General features: G+C 33.6%; 2 protein-coding genes across 2 annotated transcripts in view; both read right to left on the bottom strand.

Moving 5' to 3' along the window:
- LOC131804698 (uncharacterized) overlaps positions 1-18,866 on the bottom strand; it is a 120,619-nt gene that overhangs the window by 44,230 nt on the left and 57,523 nt on the right. The window contains exons 2-3 of the mRNA XM_059127760.1: positions 12,166-12,631; positions 11,874-12,082 (exon numbers count right to left, since the gene is read on the bottom strand). Coding sequence (XP_058983743.1) covers positions 11,874-12,082; positions 12,166-12,309 — 353 coding nt within the window. The 5' untranslated portion in view covers positions 12,310-12,631. The remainder of the gene's footprint in view (positions 1-11,873; positions 12,083-12,165; positions 12,632-18,866) is intronic.
- Positions 6,667-8,663, bottom strand: LOC101900573 (ankyrin repeat and ELMO domain-containing protein D-like). The gene has a single exon (XM_059127761.1). It carries the CDS (start codon positions 7,861-7,863, stop codon positions 7,405-7,407), a length of 459 nt encoding a protein of 152 aa, XP_058983744.1. The 5' UTR covers positions 7,864-8,663; the 3' UTR covers positions 6,667-7,404.

Here is an 18,866-nt window from a genome sequence, read left to right on the forward strand (position 1 = left end):
AACAATAATTTTGGAAACTTACAAGAGAAATTCATTCCAATCTATTCATATTAGCTTAAACTACAACTCAATTGTTTTCCGCCTTAGATTTATCATACATTTTACTTCTATATTTCCTACATACGTTTTGGCATGGAGTTTTCAACGTCGCTAAGACAAGACTTGACTATGGTGCGGATACCAGTCCGTGAACTCTCTCCATTACAAAGGTTGGACATTTAACAGTTCAATTTAACGCAACGTATTTACAAGAACGCAACTGCAGCGTATCACTTATGGCTATGTCAAAATTCCAACAAACTTCGTTTATGACAAATAAGTATGTATGAGAAACGTAAAAGATGTTAGGTGAAAAAAAAATGAACAGAACGGAAACGGAACGGAAACAAGAAGCAATTGCCAACGACAGAGCTATTCATTTCATTCGGTTGTGTCGTGGTCATGTTAACTTTTGCTGTACCACTAATAAAAAGAAGAAGGAGCACTAAATTTCAAAAAAGTATTGTATACGGAGGTATGTATGTCAATCGGACAACTGGCAGCAAATTAGCAATTCTAAACTTTTATTCATATATATAGATATAAATAGGGATGCGAAAAAACAAAAAACAAAATTACTTCTCAAAAAATGGTTATGTACGAATGTGTGCTTATTTAATTGGATTTGGTTGATTTTGTTTTTCTTATTTAAATTGGTTTTTGTTTGTTTAACAAGCGTACATGCCGATTAGACAACCCATTAGTTAAGCTTTTCTTTTAGTAGGTTTTATTTTTTTGTTTTGTATTTTGTTGACTTACCAATCGGATTCTGATCCGAAGTTCCATCTCCGATACGTGATTTCCTAAACGAATTCAAAATGTCATTCAAAGCATTACTCAAGTGGCAGTTAAAACACATAATTGCATTTGCTAGCTTAATAAAGGAATTGTGCAGTCTCTTAAATTGAAATTTGTTCTTGGATTTCGGATTTCCTGATACCTACAACCTTGTTGTTTCTTTTAGCGGAACAATATCTTCGTATGACATACATGAATCTCTCTCTACATTACGATTACAACAGTAATATGTATATATTTGAATATGAAATAAAATATGTATGTAATATAAGATATATATTAATATTTTTCTATACGGAACGGAGGAAGTTAGTTAGGAGAGTCAGAAGAATAAATATGTATATTATTATAATTCAATAAATTATTCCAAATAAACGGTCGACAAGCTTTCTTTCAAGAGATAGTCAGAATTCCAATACATGTATACAAATCGGTAATGACAACAAAGGCATACTTTCGAATTCGTCTGCAAATAAACCGAGAAGCGCAGATAACAAAATAATGTCATTCTGTGAAACAATAAACAGTTCTGTGGCATAGATTTAAAAACTTAACTTTAATTATTTTTCGATTTCAACGATATTCTATGTTTTGTATGTGAAATTTCGTTTTAGTATATGACGAACAAAAATAAAGTGGAGATGTCGCTACAAACATTCATCAGATGTTGCCTATCAAATTGGTTAATGTTTTGTTTCCTGTTTCGATGATCGACATCACCGTTATTAACGCGAAACTATTATACATTATCATTTTGCCACTGATAAATAGCACTTCAGTGTGTGTGTGCGTATTTTCTATTTTTTAATATAATCAGTAATTTAAATTGCGTTTTAATTACAAACGGCACCGTGCTATCTTTCAGGCACATTGTTGTTCTATATCGAGCTTTATCGGCAAAGTATGACAACTAAACAAAAGGAAATTGGTCGGCCCTATTGTGAAATCAAGCAGGCGGAAGCTTTAATATAGAACGTGTTATCAGAAGAAAAATAACAAATGAAAACAAAAAAAAAAAAAATCAGGCGTCGTTTTTTATTGAAATAAAATTAACTTCTGACGCACAATAGAATGTTAGAAAATTGGTCATTTCATTTGTATGTAATCGTATATTTCTTGGGGTATTTAGTTATGAAATTTACATTAGAAGGCGGTAGGAATTGAACATACCGCATACCTAACAAAAATATATGTTTTATTATTTTTTAATAAACATGTGCCAATAATTTCGGATGCAATGTAACATTTTACTATAGTAACATCATTGTCAATGTGTCAAAGTAATTTTAAACTGTTTGAAATTGAGCCGGATAGGGTGGAGATTACGTTTTATGATTTTATTAATTTAGTTCTCTTCGGGATGAGTGTCATTACCTGAATTGTTCTGTAAAAAAGGAAGCCAGAGAGCTTCCATTTGCAATGATTTCTGGAAAAATAAATTATTAAGGCTGAGACCGACTGGGGATTTGAACGACAGACCTAGGTTTGCAGATGTTGCCGTCTCAAAACAAGATTTTCTCTGAAAAAGATTTGCTAGCAGCATTTGAGTCGAACTTGGGCTGTTATGATGTTTAGCTCGCATATGCTTTATGGAATACTTCTCAGTAATACTCAATAAATAACAAATACTACCTTCCAAGAAACAGCCACCATTCACACCACGGCAAAATGCATTGCAGAGTCTCTCTGGCATTACTTTCATTGCAAATTTCAGATCCCTACGTTTGTCTCGAACGAAAAAAAAAAACACAAAAAAGGTTTTAACTTAATTTATCGTAATATGTGTTTCGAAGAAACTTGCCAGTTGTCCTTGCCGATTTGATTCGAATTCTAAATATTGAAAACAAAAAAAATGATCCATTATCAAACGGCTCGACGCATGAAATCTTCAGTGCTTGTGATCTGTTTTTTTTTTTTTTTTGTTAGTCATCATTGATCTAAGCTACGATTTGGGATTTATAAACAGACTCTTGTCCTGGTAAAACACTGTGGAGATTAATGAGTTTTGCATCTCAATCCGAAACATTACACTCTCTACGAAACAAATCCAGTTCCCCACTAATAATATGATAACTATTTTGAGGTTACAGAATTTGTACAAACAATTCTTCACTTTTTTGAAATAGAAGAAAATTTGCTAAAAAAACAAATAAAATCAAATGTAGGGTCCTATAAATGTAGGCATTTGTAGAAATGTATATAATTTTGGTGAATTCCGTAACACGGTGTTACCTACAAAAAATCCAAATGTTATTTCATTCGTGATATGTAGTAAAAACAGGTTGTAAGTCCAAAATTGGGGAAAACGCATTGCACACAAAACATGCGATTTTGTAAATCTGAGTTGTGGGGAAAACGCATTGCACACCAAACATGCGATTTTGTAAATCTGAGTTGTGGGTTCATAGTACTTTTTTCAAAATTCTGTAATTTCTTAATAGATAGACACATGGTACAATAAGAAGGTAGAACAGCTTCGTAAAACAACATCAATACAGTCCTGAGGCTATGCCCGCTTCCTGTCATTATATGCAATTATATGCAACGAGTTGCTTTCATTTTTTTTTTTTTTTAATTTTTATATTTTTCCTCATTGTTAAAGCGCGAAAAATGAATGCAATGCCTCAATTTTCGTCAAAAATGCGTAAAAGCAAATTTTGTGTAAAAGCAAACAAACAGTCGAAGACTCGAAATAAGGCAAGAATCCACGGAACAACCTCTAAAAATGAGGATAATTTACAGAAGCTGCTGCTCCAAATAATGGACTTTTCCGTGGATTTATAAAAAATCTATATTCCTTCAACACATCAAATCCTCGATTTTTAAAGAAAATATAACGCTCTCAAATTATGGATTTTTGAAGAAAGCATATTTGCGCATCTCATATAGTGGATTTTTTTTATTTATTTTAGACCTAAAAATTATTATTTGTGAAATGAGACCAATTTCTAATCTCAAGGTCTTAAAGGATTCGTCTATCAATAACATTCCGTGCCGAATATTACACTGGTTATTTCTATCCCATATTGGTTTGTATGAGTGTAAAGATGATACGTTCCCCTTTTAAATTATGAAAAAATTGGAACAGGGAACAAAGTCTTTAAAAAGAATTAATTTTTGCGCAGTTTCAAAACTATTCTCCTCCAGTTTAGAAGCTATGAAATGGTAAGTACTCTGGGTCGTTTTCCAATCAAATATTTCGGGTTAAAATTATGACAACAGATTTTGGAGTAGGGATTCAAATTGATTCCACACATCGTACTCTATTTCAATCCTTCCTCCTTGCTTGGCCACATGAAAATACTACTCCTTCTCGATTATATTTTATTTGTATTGTATTTGCACTTTATCACAAATCTGTTTTTAGGTAAAAAAGTTCAGCCGGAGTTTCGACAGATTTATATCCTCAGAATTTGACCATTTCTTTGTGTTTACTTTATTTGAAGGACGTATCATAAATTAAATAATTCAAACTTACCACTAAATCTAATATTGATACTTTGAAGAGAAAAGGGAATAATATCACATTTTATGAGAATAATGTTATTCAATATTTCGACCCTTTGTAGAATAGGTACCAGATCTAATGTTCAAATATGATCTGATGAAGATATAAAAGAACATAGGCTATTATCTGGGTGAATTATTTTCACTTTGAGGGATTAGAATTGGTGAATAGACATATGAATGAACTAAAGGAAGGATTGGTCTTTGTTTGTCCTCCAATATGCGTTCGTTTACAAACCACACAACACCTCATATTTGGTTTGCTTTTAACTTCTTCCAAATTTTTCAATTTTAATAATTGTTTAGGATTGTTTTCATTTAATGTATCTGTAGGGCGAATTCATATTACACCAATTCGTTTGACATATCATGTCGCCTACAGCTGGCCTCATAGGGCTACCTTGTAATTCTACCTTGGTACCATGTATAGACGACACATATTTGACACGTTAAACAATTAAAAGTTCTCAAATTAGGATCAGTCCATGGTACAATAAATTCAAGGTAGGGCAGAACTACCATATGATTTAAATTTTTTTATTTTTCTGGCTTAATATGTCGACTTAATTTGTTTATGTGTGTGTATTCTTTTCAATAATAAAAAAAATAGTACAGAAAATATTCAAATTTGGGTGTTTTCAAAATGCTTATTGCGTATGCATCCACAAAATCTACAGTTTTTGTCGCGAAATAAACCATAAGAGATATATATAGACATGATTTTGAAAAGATATTTTGACTTTTCATTCAGTCTTCGCGGTTTTCAATTATTTATTCAAAATAAATGCAACAAGTTGTTTGCTTTTTTATTGTTTTGATAGTAATTCTGACATTACAAGCCAAACAGATAGACCTCCATACTTGCATTTTTTTCAAAGTTAGCCTACCTTGTATTCATTGTACCATGGATCAGTCGTTGCAGAGGTATTAAAGGTCAAGATTTATCTTTTCAATTTTTTGATCATTTGCATGGATGTGAGAGTGTTTTAATCACTTGTTTCTTAAGAAAGGTCAAAATAATTATGAAAACAAATGATAAATTTTCTTAAAAAATATTTTAATTATTATTTTACAAATTAAAAAAAAAAACAATTTACTCAACGTAAAGGAAGAATAATAATAAGACATAAAGAATCAGATATTTAAAAAATTTCATTTACGTAAAAAACTGTAGATGACATGGGTGAATGGCGTTTATCGAAGGCAATGCATCTTCACATTTTCTTATTAGGCGCAATAATATGTACTAATAACACATTGGAAGTATCAATATCTGAAGCATTTGTACTTGTTTTAATTTTGTCCATCACACTCCACTGGAAAAAGAGCTCGGTGTAATTGTGTCCTTTGTGTGCAATTGTTGTTGTGATGACACAATCTGAGCTACATGTATTAGTGCCAAACACATTACCAATTTATTTTTAATAATCCGTTTGGTTCTAGTGGGACTAGTGTGTATTAGTTTTTGGACAATAGAGTTATGTTACAAATTTTCGGCAATTGCATCAACCCAATTTCAAAGTCAAACGTTTTTGATTGTCTAATACCTGGATATTAACTACGTCAATTGACCAGATATCGTATTTGCCATTTATAATTTAGGTTGACTCCATATCTTTGTAGATTTCGGAAAAGCATTTGATGAATTTATTTACCTTATCGTTGAATACTAATCGTTCTTCGGTGCTACATGCATGTAATCCTTTAGGTCGTTTATCAACCAACTGCTAGCACATTTCCAAATAAATAACATTCTCCATATTCCAGTTTAAATTGCTTGTGGAACGATTTAATATTCGGATATCATACCATTATTATATATTGTACATTTTTCAAAGGTAAAACAACAATTTTTGGAATTGGATGTAGATAAAAAATAAAAAAATAAAATAAATGAAATTGAAAACAGTATCTGAAATATGCAATTGGTGTTTAACATTTCTAAGTTGAAACATGTGTATATAGGCAAAAAAAAGGTAAGAGAAAACACACGTATAATTTAATAAACTATATAAAAGGTTAAACAGACAAGCATATGCGGGCTGAAAAAGGACAGCCTTAGCGGGTGTCACTGAAGTTGAAATTTATTTAAAATATAGTACCTGAGTATAAATAGAAAAGCTACATGAAAAAAAGTCAATGGTCCGAGAAAATAAAAAAAACCTAACGAAATATGAACAAAATATCTCACTTTGGTGGCCTTATTTTTTCAATATTTTTTCAGAATTATTTGAATTTATTAGTTTCAATATGTATACTGTCGAAATACATAGAGCCGTTAAAAATCGTTTATGAAAAAATTGATATTTTGGACAGGACTGAAATGTATTCTGAACCACCGTAGATGAATGACATTTTATAGTTATATTTATTTACCTCTCCATCAAATATTTTTAAACGTAATGTCATTTTCAAAATTTATGTACGCGGTTGTGAAAACCACCACTGATTGAAGGCAATTTGTCTATTTAAACGACACGTAAAATGAGCCGATTTGTATGAAACGCATTCGAAAAAAAATATCAGTTGAGATAATTTCCGAAAAACTCTCCTCACAAATATAGCTCAGATCAATGACAAGACCCATAAAAATAACCGGCCTGAAATATTTCGTGATCATGTAGCAACTGAAGGTTTCTTCACATCGCACACTATCGCTCTAATTGAAGTATGCCCAGCACAATTGAATGATTTAGAAGTGAAAGAGTTAGATTAGTAGGACGGCATTCCTTACACCAAGTAGAAAGTATAAAAATATATGTACCATTGAATATATTTATATGTACTACAGAAGGGGGTGTGGTGGTTAAGGATCATGTGTAGATGTATGCATGTTGGTAGGATGTCAAGTGTCTAGTTTTTATTACACACACACATGCACGTATCCTAACAAATATATGCATGTATGTGTATACGTTTGTATGTGTGTTTAATGGAAGAATCATGAGTTTTCGTTATGAAGAACTAAGTTATATTTAATGTTGGATAGATACGATTATTAAGGTGAGTAGTTGTAGTAGTAGTAGTAGATTAGATACAAAAACAAAGATTTATGTTATTTTAAAGTGGACCGTTCCTCTTAATGCGTCGCAACGAACAATAATAGGCCATAACTGCTCGGACACTCTTCCACTTTTGATTTTGATTTGGATTAGTACCATTTGTGTTGGCCGCTGCCAAATTCTCATTGTCATTGTTACTACTCCTTAGACTATCGGCCTGTCGATCGGAAATGTTCTGCTGCTGGTGCTGGTAATTGAGCGAGTTACTGGTTGCAGAATTTGCAATACTATTCAGAATTTCCGATGATGGGCTATTCAGAAGCAGCGTTACATGTCTCCGATTGGTATAATCGACCGATGAATGATCCGATAGAGTGAGACGATCCCTTTCCGTATAGCTCTTAATGGCAGCTTGGCGCGTTGCAACACGGCTAATGTTATTTCCCATACTCTGAGAAAATGTTGTCGACGAAGAGGAAGGAGATCTTAAGAAATGGTAAACATTTAAACGTTGCATAAGTGACTATTAATCTAGGAACATTAGTGGTAGTATGTCTGTCTGTAAGTACATATTAGGAGGTAATTAGTAACATTAATGATTCCCAATTTCAATGTCTAACTGGAGGTCTTTTTATTGATTGGCATTGGTAGCAATAAAAGAAAACAATTAAATGCAAAGAAGGCATATGAACGAGAAGAAAAGTGTACAACTATAAAACTAAATGAAAATTGAGACAATTAAACTGTTCAATTACATTTTCACTGAGAGGAGACTCATTCAAAGATGGCGGTTGAGTAGATGTTTGAAGAACCAAACAGTTTCTAACAAGTTAGCCATCACGTTGATAGGGTCATGGATGGGCTGGACAAGATTAATTTGATAGAGATTCTACAAACCCACGATTTTGTGGTGCCAGACCTGCGATGCTCACAATTAAATTGCACTGGATAACAATATGATAAAACAAATTCGAATTCGACCTGAAAATTGACTCAGCCATTCGATGGTGTATATTTTCCTTATTAAAATTATTGTTGAATTTATTATTAAACAAGTTAAAAAAGCAGCTAAGATCGGCCGGGCCGAACTTTTTTTACCATCCTCAATTCGGAGTTGAAAAATTTAAAAAAAAAATCCGTCGAAAAATGCCGCTTAAATGAAAACTTTATATAGGGGCTATACGAAGACGTGGTGCTGGAGAACTCTTCGTGTATAATTTCAGACAATTCCATTTAAAAAATTGGCAAAAATCATCAAAATACCGATATCGGGAGGTACAGTTATACGGGGATATACGATATCGTGGACCCATATAGAACATTCTTTTTGAGGGGGTAAAGTGTAGCTGCCTATCTTTATTCGTTTTGAATCTAGTGTGATTACAACAGACGGATATACGGGCTAAATCGTCACAGAATTTTACGCTGATCAAGATTTATTTTGATGAATTACAAACGGAATGATGAACTTAATATACCCTCCATGCTATGTATGGTGGAGGGTATAAAAACAAATTATAAATATTATTTATAATTGACAAGTGACGTGTCGGATGTTGGATTGTAGCACGTGGTTAGCTCTTCGTCTAATGCTGATGAAGTTCAACGGAAAATATAAAGGGAAAGGGATACTTCCATTTCCACCTTACTTCTACCTTGTTTGCTTTGTTATTTTTGGATAGACAACGTTCAAGTACGAGTATTCAATGTAAGTGTAGCAGCAGTTCTTTAGGTGATGATACATAAGCAGCTTGACATCGTGACATGGCATGGCTTATTAATTTCAAATTACAAATCTCTTTTTGATATGACACATGAAAGATGAGCCATGATGCCAAGCTGCTTATGTGTCATCATAGCATCCTAACTGCTCATTTTAACATGGGCATGTCATGGGAAATCAGTACTTTCCAAATTAAGATCAATAAACAAGTTCATGAAGCAGTCTTTATATTTCTAGAATACTATTTTATTTATACGATGGAGAGGTTGAACTGGTCTTCTGATCGGTATGAAGTGGCACACACGGCTGCATAAGACCGCTATTTAACGTTTCTACCATCCAAAGGCATAGTATATGCCCAAAAAAGATGAATTGATGCACATAATAACCTGGATTATATAGGCTTTAACCTATTGTATCTGTAAGGCGCAGTATACCGATTTCAATGATATTGTTGACATAAGTTATATACACTACAAGGTGATATAAAAAAACTGCAACAATGTCAAACGCCATAATTTTAACATTTTTTTAAATGTCGGAAATAGCATCAAATTTTAGAATAAGACTAGATTTGTTCGAATTGATCACCTTTGGCACGAATTATGGACTTACGGCCAATGAAACCGTCACACGCTGCCCGAATGTTGCTCTGCGGTATTTTAGCCGAAAGCAGAAAAGCTACCTCAGTGTTTTTAAAATCTCTGTCAAATTTTGAATGCGCAATATTAGTCTGCTTATTTGTAAGTAGCGGGTTGTGATACCCACCCTGCCACCAATAACACCCACGACACCTTATTGTATACTGCTAACATGCTCTTGTATTCATTTATTCATTAGAAGGGCGGAAAAACACAAGCTTAGGATTATGATTAAACTTCGGAAAGATTAAGGGATGAATATATTCTGTTGTGAAAGCCATTTAGTCGTGGAACGAGCGAAGCAAAAGTATCAGTGAGAGAGTTCTTCAGAAAAGTTACTGTTCTTTGTGGACTAATTTTAGACTTCAAAAGCATGATTTAAGAACTGTGCTAAATAAAGCTGTAAAAAATTGTAAATTACATAAAAACAAGGCCTTCACAAGCTCAGAAGTTTTGTAAAGAAATGGGTAGTCTACATACATATCTTCCTATCCATACCGAGATACGTTAGTTTTCCAGGGGATAGGCACTGACACGATTAGTGGAGTACCAATATTCTTCGAAGGAAACCCGAATATATTTGCCGATATTTTTCCAAATTAAACGAACTTAACTTGCATCTGAAGGGTTCAAACGAATACGACGTTTTTGCGCTCATGAATGTGCTACTCATGTGTGTTAAGAACGGTAAATATAATTGTTTTGAAACACTTGAGACCCTTTTGGTACAAGAAACAAAGTGCAGCCAAAGATAAACATACTTTCAGCAATTACTGCGCAATTATCATTGTTAAGAGCTCATTCACTTATCGAAAGATACATCACATTAGGAGCTTCATGAACCCAATGCATAGGGTAAGTGTGCCTAAGTTCAGCATGTCCTAGTAGTCGGCACTTTTTATTTTTAAGCCCAAATAAATGAAACTATGTATTTTGTTTGCTTCAAATATATTGTCAGCTATCTTTACAGCTGTACAATTTCGGTAAGAAAAGATGATTTATTCTAATAAAAATTAAATTTTTGTCTGTGAAGGTCCTCAACAATCCATATTCTTAAGAAAAGTACAATAAAGACGTCGAATCAGTTTAACTAAACAAAAATATTATATTTTAATGAATTAATTTGTTATTATTATTCACTATTCTTACAAAAAAAATTGGTATGCCGACTGTTGGAACATGCCATACCGATAATTAGCAAGTGGTGCCGACTACTGGCAAAAAAGCATTGTTTTAATAAAACTACAAATTTATGAAATTTAATTTAATTAATTTAATAAAAAGTTATTAAAACTTTATTTATTATTGCAAAAACTATACAAAATTTCGAATCTGAATAAATTAACTTCGTAATAATTGAAAAGTTCCACTCATAATGGTGACCTATTAAAAACGCGAAAATCCTAAAAGTGCCGACTACTGGTACACTTACCCTATACGGTTATGCTGATTCATGTAGAACGCCAAGGTAATTTTTGTCACTCCTTGTGTTCCATGGATTTTGAATTTAATAGAAAGATAAAGTAAGATAACTCTTTGAGTAAATGAATGATATGTAAAACACACTCCGTATTATACTGTCGAATATATATGCCGAATATACTGTCAATATTTCTGGGAGTGATAAATAAGAACAACATTATGTCGAATATACGGTATACCTAAACATACTTTTCAAATCTATAAAAAAAATGATGCGGTATTTTTTTATTTTTATTTGAACTCGCCCATTGTGGGTATTAATTTGGGGTGGTGGAGAAAATCAATGTAGTATGATTTTGGTTTTAAACATTGCAATTAGGGTTTGTAGAGGTACAAATGTTGGAGAAACGTTAGCAGAACCGCATCCAACATTCCACCAGCACATAAGTATATTGGATCATACCAAGATCGTTAGGTTCACATACAATCAACATATATGTTATCATTTATTTCGAATGTACATATATGTAAGAGTGAGAGTGAGAGAGATGTTCGACTTAATCCAGCGTTACATGTACACCAATAAAATGTATTTACATAACTGCAAATTGCCTTTGGCAGCAGATCGTATGCCACTGTGTAGAAACATAGCAAAGTTGTATAATATGTATGTTTTCGGTATGTATGAATGTATTATTTGGATGGTGTTTGTAATTATTCAATAATGTCCTTGAAACTTACCTCTGACTCGGACTTTTACTATCAGAGGAATGAGCGTTACTGTTCTGGTCATCGTCCCGTCGCTTTGATCGGCGTTTATTATCGACACGAACATGATCATGTCCCGAACTGCTGGTGCCAGTGGGACTAATCACATCCGAGTCACTGTTATTACAATCCGCTTGATTCATTGTTTGAGGAAATGTAATCGGAACTTCGCTAGTTTCAATCTAAATGGACAAATGGAATGAACTATTAAACGGCTACAGGATAACACTGAGGTTTCGATACTAATATGCTAATCTCAACTTACCGCATATAAACCGGCCGATGAGGCTGTCGACGATGAGGCCGCTGCCCCGGTACTGCCGTAGTTCAGTTGTGAGTGATAACCGCTCGACAATATTTTCTTGTGAGCCGATGCGTGTGCGCGGTACGCACTTACGCTTAGTTTCATTGTGGTGTACACATATAAAGCAAAAACACAGACTTAGCGCCCGACTGCGGTCGAATATGACACACGACCACATTTACTACGCTTCGCTTTTCATGATCTGATGAACTTTGACCTGTTGTATTCTTACCTCTAGCAGTTGTGAGGAAATCCTTTCCCCCGCTATGCGAGTAGATATATGATTGAAGTGGACGTTGGCAATGCATTAACATCAAATTTTATCGCTGCATAAGAGGGTGGCTGAATTCGTTGTCCCCATGCGGCTACATACCACCAGGCTCTTACAAATATTGGAACAATGCATCAGTGGTTAAGGCCCCTACGTCTAAAAAGGAAGGGACGTGTTAAACGATACTTTTTGTAAATAATTTTCAATTTGTATTAGAATAGTTGAAGTGGGTCTTTTTAAAATAAAAAAATTAATACAATAAAAAATAAACTTTATGTTCTTTAAAACCAAAGAAGCCCTTCTTACTAAACTCATACGACAAGTAATTAAAAATAATAATTGCAATATTGTTTTATATTATATAGGGTTTACATTTTTTTACTTTAAAATCGTTCCCGTACGCGAAAATCTAGCAAAGCTTACAGGCTAAAGTACTTTTTACCAGGCGAATTTGGCCGAGTTAAACACAGTAGTCTGGTTGCCAGCTTCGGATTGCCTGAAATATTGATTTTGAAGGATTGACATTAATTTTTACATTTTTACTAGTTTTCTGTTTTCGTACTTTCAGGAAAAGCTGTTCTCGTGATTGTGATTCTCATTTAGTTGAGAATTCTCGATATTTAACGAGCTTGCTTAACCCAAAAGTCGTCATATCCAAAAGTAGCTATATGAAATCATGATATTGGTGGCGATCAATTGCAAAGCTGTCAGTTTTATTTTGAGAATGTTTCTCTTTAATAAAGAGTAATATTAAGTTTAGGCAATCCAGACTTAGGCAATCAATCTATATATGTGTTAGTTACTACGCTTATAACTTAAGAACCGCTGGACTAATTTTAACGATTCATACAAATTCGGAATTGTCTCCTCTCCGAAAAGGATAATATGCAAAAAAATCGCGTAAAAATGTGTTATATTAACATTTTCATTTTGACTTTTGAAATGTACAATAGTAATGTTTTATTTTGCATAATTTTTTTCCATTTTGACTTACTTTTTTCTAATGTACATTTGTAGTGTTTTTTTATTTTTATTTATTTATTTTTTTTTTTTGAATTCAAATATTAATACCAATTTATTTAATTGACTTTATTTCTTGAGAAATGAAATTGATGGCGAGTTACATGGAAGTGTAGTACCGAATTATGTGGTGGCGAAACGGAATAGATGATGTCGAAATAATTTAATGGAATCGAATTTTAAAATAGAAGTACATTCTATTGACAAACTATATAAGGATCTTTAAACATTTTCTGTAAATAATCAGCGAACAAGTTGAAGATTTTTTCAATGTGTTATTCTTCTTTTGTCACTTTTTTTTTCAATTTGTATTATCTAATTGAATTCAGTAAATTTTTTGTGAACAAAATAAAGAATAATTTTTCACTATATACAAATTTTCACCCAAAAATTAAATAAGTGGGAAATACGATGTTAACTGACATCTACCTTTCAACTCCAGGGCCGACATCGTGGTTCAGCTGGAAGATGCGAACACATTTGAACAAACGAAAATTACCGAAAAACCCTAATGGGGCTCATTTCAAAGCGTGGAACTACTTCTTTCCTGTCACAATAATCCGTCCAATGTACAATCAGAAAAATACCAAATATAAAGGGTGGAAAATAGTAGAGCGAATGGGACTCTTAGTAAGAGAAGAATTTCTATCCTTGCAGAAATTCTTCCCAAACATTCGAGATACCTTTAATCGCTTTTGCAGGTCATGATATCGATCATAACTCACGGATAAGGGTACAACCCGATTCCATATTTATATAACCATCGTATGATTTAAGTTTTTTTGGTGTCTTGGTCACTTTTTTAATATTTTGGACATTATTTGGCATATTTGTTTCTAAGGAGGTAGAAAACCTCTTCGCATAAAGTTTGAAATTTTCAGAGTAGGGCCCATTTTGGTCTTGACCATATTCATTAATTGATTTGGCTAAAAATTGTATTTATGCTACCCTGGGGTAGGGAACCATCATACAGATAATTGCCACACAGGAATTTATTTAAATAAAGTCCCCACAATAGAGTATCTCCAAGTCCACTTTCACATCTAATTGGTGGTCAGAAAAGAAAATTTTGTTTTCTATTGAATTTGTAACCCCCAAGAGAATATTGGTTGGGCCACGTTTTGGTATAACCCTTATATAAATGTATCCCTGATTTCAGCTGTGACCGTGGTCTTGGCCACGTTTTTCAACTGATTTGGCCATTATTTGCTGTATTTAGGCTACTTTGTGAGTAGAGAACCGTCTTACAGAAAAATGTCAACATACGTAAATATTTTGGTACAGTCCCCATATAGTCCCCAGGCCCGCCGATCTATAGTGATGTTTACCGATTGGCGGACAACAACGCGGGTATTGTTTAATCGTCATTGAATTTTACTATGAACAAGAACATAGACTTTTTGGGGACTCTAATGCGCAATTTGAGGTGCTATGGTAATGGGTGTAAAAGCGTAATTAACTTTGACTATTCAGAAATTATTTTGCCCTCCTTCCATAGTTATTTATTTCTATTTAGTCGAATCAATATTTATATTAAAATTTGTTCACCTTTATGAGCTAGATTTGTGAAATATTATGCTATCCTAAATTTGCATTATGAACTAAAACTACGGGCCGGCAACGCGGACAAATCCGATGAGAAATGTGACAAAAATCGTCAAAATAACGAATTTCGAGAGGTACCGTTATATGGGTACTATACCAAAACGTGGACCATTTTCAATACCAACCATCCTATACACAGTACAAATTGTTCTGCTAAATTTTGAAGCTCTACGTCAAATAATATGGGCTGTATCGTAATTTAAATAAACAGACATACAGACGGAGTCTATGACGAACATTTAGGGATGTTACAAACGGAATGAAAAAGTTAATATACCCTCCTTTCCAAGGTGGGGGATATAATAAGCATTAAAGACTAAAATTACGGGCCGGCAACGCGGACCGGGCCAGCTAGTATTTAAATAAAACTAACTGAACCGGCCCGCATTCCTGGTCCATAGCTTTGGTGTTTAACGCATACAAATCTTCCTGATATAAATTGTAATCTTATAGCTTTTCACTTTGAAAAAGCATTACCTTCGACTATAGGCGTGTCAGGTTACCCTAAAATTTGTAACAATTGCTGTCGGCTGTTAACAGAAAAGCTCTGTAAAAGAGAGCCGTTCGAGAGAGAAATAGCTGAGAGCTTGCAAATTCATGCTGGACAAATTTCTTCTTTCAAACGCTTGCAACTCTTCTTCTTCTCCTTCCGGTGATGCACATTTGGCCAAGAAATTTTAAAACATTTTTTATTTTGAAAAAACGCAAGACCAATTCTTTTTTTATTAATTTTTAAAAGATAATAGTCGCTAACCCAAAAAGATTCCATATTACTTTGTATGTGTACACACACCTACAGCTAATATTTTCTAGTAAAATTAATTAGCTTCACATAATCCATCCACAGGATTTGAAATCAAATAAAAAAATATATATCAGCGGTTTGTGTATTATAAAGTCTTTACGGCATCGTCCATTTACATGAGCTGTAATTTTGAATTCGTAGCGTTTAAAAGATAATGCTCGCCACCATAGGATATTGTATACTATTTTGTCGACTTGTAAATTATCCTTCGATGATTAATATCCAAGAAGGCACTTCGATCCTTGTTAAGGTCTTTACCTGACCTAATTCCACCAGCTGGCATCCGTCATTTTGCAGGTTTCTGCAACAAGTTACTCAGCTTAGGGTTAGAGGGAACGTCATCAATATATCGTATAGTAATCTTTTAACCGATATCTTCATTATTTTTTTGCAAATATAAATATTTTAGATAAATTCAAAAAGTGGGCGTGGTCCATTTTTCTGTCCATAAAAATCTAAGTAGAAGTATGGCGAAGGTGTTAAAAAATTCTCCAAATCGGTCCGGCCCTTCTCAACATTTTGATTTTTATACCCTCCACCTTATTATAGAGGGTATAATAACTTTGTCATTCCGTTTGTGGTTTGTGACTCCTCATTCAGATCGGCGTAGGAGTTTTCGAGTGCGGATGTATCTGGATTCGTTGGATTTGCTGGATGCCATAAAGAAAACTCCACCAGCCGAACAAAACTTAGCTGAAACATTTTCTAAAAAGGACAAAAGGGCTAAGACAACAATCATCAGCCTAATAGCAAATGATTATTTGGAATAATTTCGCGACAAGAAAGCAGCGAAGGAGATGTGGTCTGCTCTGCAAAATATATTTGCTAAGAAGTCGGTTACGAGTCAGACATTGTTAAGAAAACATTTAGCGGTTCTGCGAGCCTTGTGATGATTTGTGAAAACCTTTACTATTGTTTGATGAGCTTTTACGAAAATTAAAAACGTCTGGAACAAACGTGGATGAAAGAGATGCCGTTGCTCAACTTTTTGTCACGCTACTAGAAGATTTTGACCCGGTAGTGGCCGCGTTGGAAAATATGAATGAAGAAAACTTATCGAAATAGTTAAGCGGAGGCTATTGGCAGATTATGCGAAGAGGCATGATCGTTGTGGCATTGATACTTCCACGACATCTGCATTTAGTAGTGTGAATAAGTCGAAAAATTTCCTTGGTGCCGAATTACCACGTTCGTTTGGTTCGAAGTCAATTTTTTTCATGACAGCGATCCCTGATTCTAAGATAATTAAAGATAAGTCTGAAGATTTAGTACTCAAAATAGATTCTAATGTGTAAACAAGATTGGTGTTTCAGAAATCTACAAAATTTTAATGAACCCATTAACGTAAATGTTAAAGACACTAAAAATCATACAGCTTACAAGAAATGTGTAAGCAAAGGGTAATGGAAAGATACACCAATCACAATGTAAGATGTCCTATATGTTAATGCGAAGTTCGACCATTACTTAAGAAATATCTACATAATTCCCCACACAAAATTTGCTGTGCGAACAAAGATTTTTGTTCTTTGTTCAATTCAAATGACTCTCAGAACTAAGATGAAATGTGTGTCATCCCTAACAAATGAGAGCATTTATCGAAAAAATAAATTATGACACTTAAAAATTCAAAATAGAAAAATTTAATAAAATTTAAAAAATTTTTGAGAGGACTGAAAATTATGAATGAAAACTACAATGACGATTGGCGTATGTGCATTCAAACGAAAGTAAATTTTGTTTTCTGTCTCATCCGAGGTACGCATTTTGTCCATGAGTTGAAATTTCACAGAATACTGGAAACAAAAGAGGCAATATTTTCAAAATGTTTGACAAGTGCCTCTCCAGCAGAATTTAAAAATAGAGAAATACAAAAATATGTTCAAAATGTCAACATTTACACAAAAAGTTAAAAACTTGAATGAACATTGTAAAATTAATGATATAATAAATCTTTTGGGAGAAAAACAATAATTTCTTCTAATCATATTAGTGAGATTTCATGTATTTTCGTATAAATTGCCATTAACATCAACAAACAAAATTTTTGAAAGAAGGAATTATTTTACTATGAATTACGAATCGTACCGTATGAACGGGTTAATTCGTGTACCTAATTCTGAGAGCGAACAACATGATTGAAAGTGCAATGAGAACATAGCATAAAGGACTTCGGGATAACTTGCTGTCTGTGCCAAAGCTAACAGAAAATGAATTATGCGTTAAACTTTCTAAAAATGTTGCTCTTTTGAGAAGGGATGGAAAGGTCATTATGACAGCTCCCAAGAAAGGAAGTTTGTACGAACTGCTAATAAGAATTGAAGATAGGGCAAATGCAAGTTTTAGTACAACTGATTTGGGAAAATTTGGCACTCAAGACTGGGTCACCCTAGTGACAATTTTCTGGAAGAAATGATTCGACATAAATGGTTGATGGTTTGGAAAATGTTAAGCCTGTTAAGCATGTGCAATGTATTTGTTCAGGGTAAGCAATGTCGTTGTCCTTTTAAAGATAGTCGTCCAAAGTCCAGTCGCATTCTCGAAAGAATCCACAATAATATATGCGGACCAATTGATCCGCGAACATGGGATGGGCACGGGTATTTTTTAAGATAGATGGTTATAGCCACTTCGCAGTCATATATCTACTCAAAAGAAAATTAAATGCATCTGACCAATTTACCGAATTTGAAGCAACGGCTACGGCAATGCAGAATACCTCGATATCAGCAGTAACTGTAGACAAAGGTACAGCACATCTTTCAAACAAAGCAAAGGAATATTTTAAAAGAAAATGAATTCAGCTTCAACACACAGTTTCTTACCCACAGCAAAACGGATTTTTGCTGAAATATTTAACCGCACTTTGGTTGAAAATGTAAGGTCAATGCTTATAGAATCTGGTTCTACGAAAGAATTATGGGGTGAAGCAGCTCTAACAGCAACATATCTTATAAATAT

The sequence above is a fragment of the Musca domestica genome, unplaced genomic scaffold (assembly GCF_030504385.1).
Source record: "Musca domestica strain aabys unplaced genomic scaffold, Musca_domestica.polishedcontigs.V.1.1 47, whole genome shotgun sequence".
Classification (NCBI taxonomy): Eukaryota; Metazoa; Arthropoda; class Insecta; order Diptera; family Muscidae; genus Musca; species Musca domestica.

What these genes read in the sequence shown, in the direction of transcription:
- LOC101900573 (XM_059127761.1), bottom strand. Translation starts at nt 7,863, where the DNA reads ATGCAACGTTTAAATGTTTACCATTTCTTAAGATCTCCTTCCTCTTCG.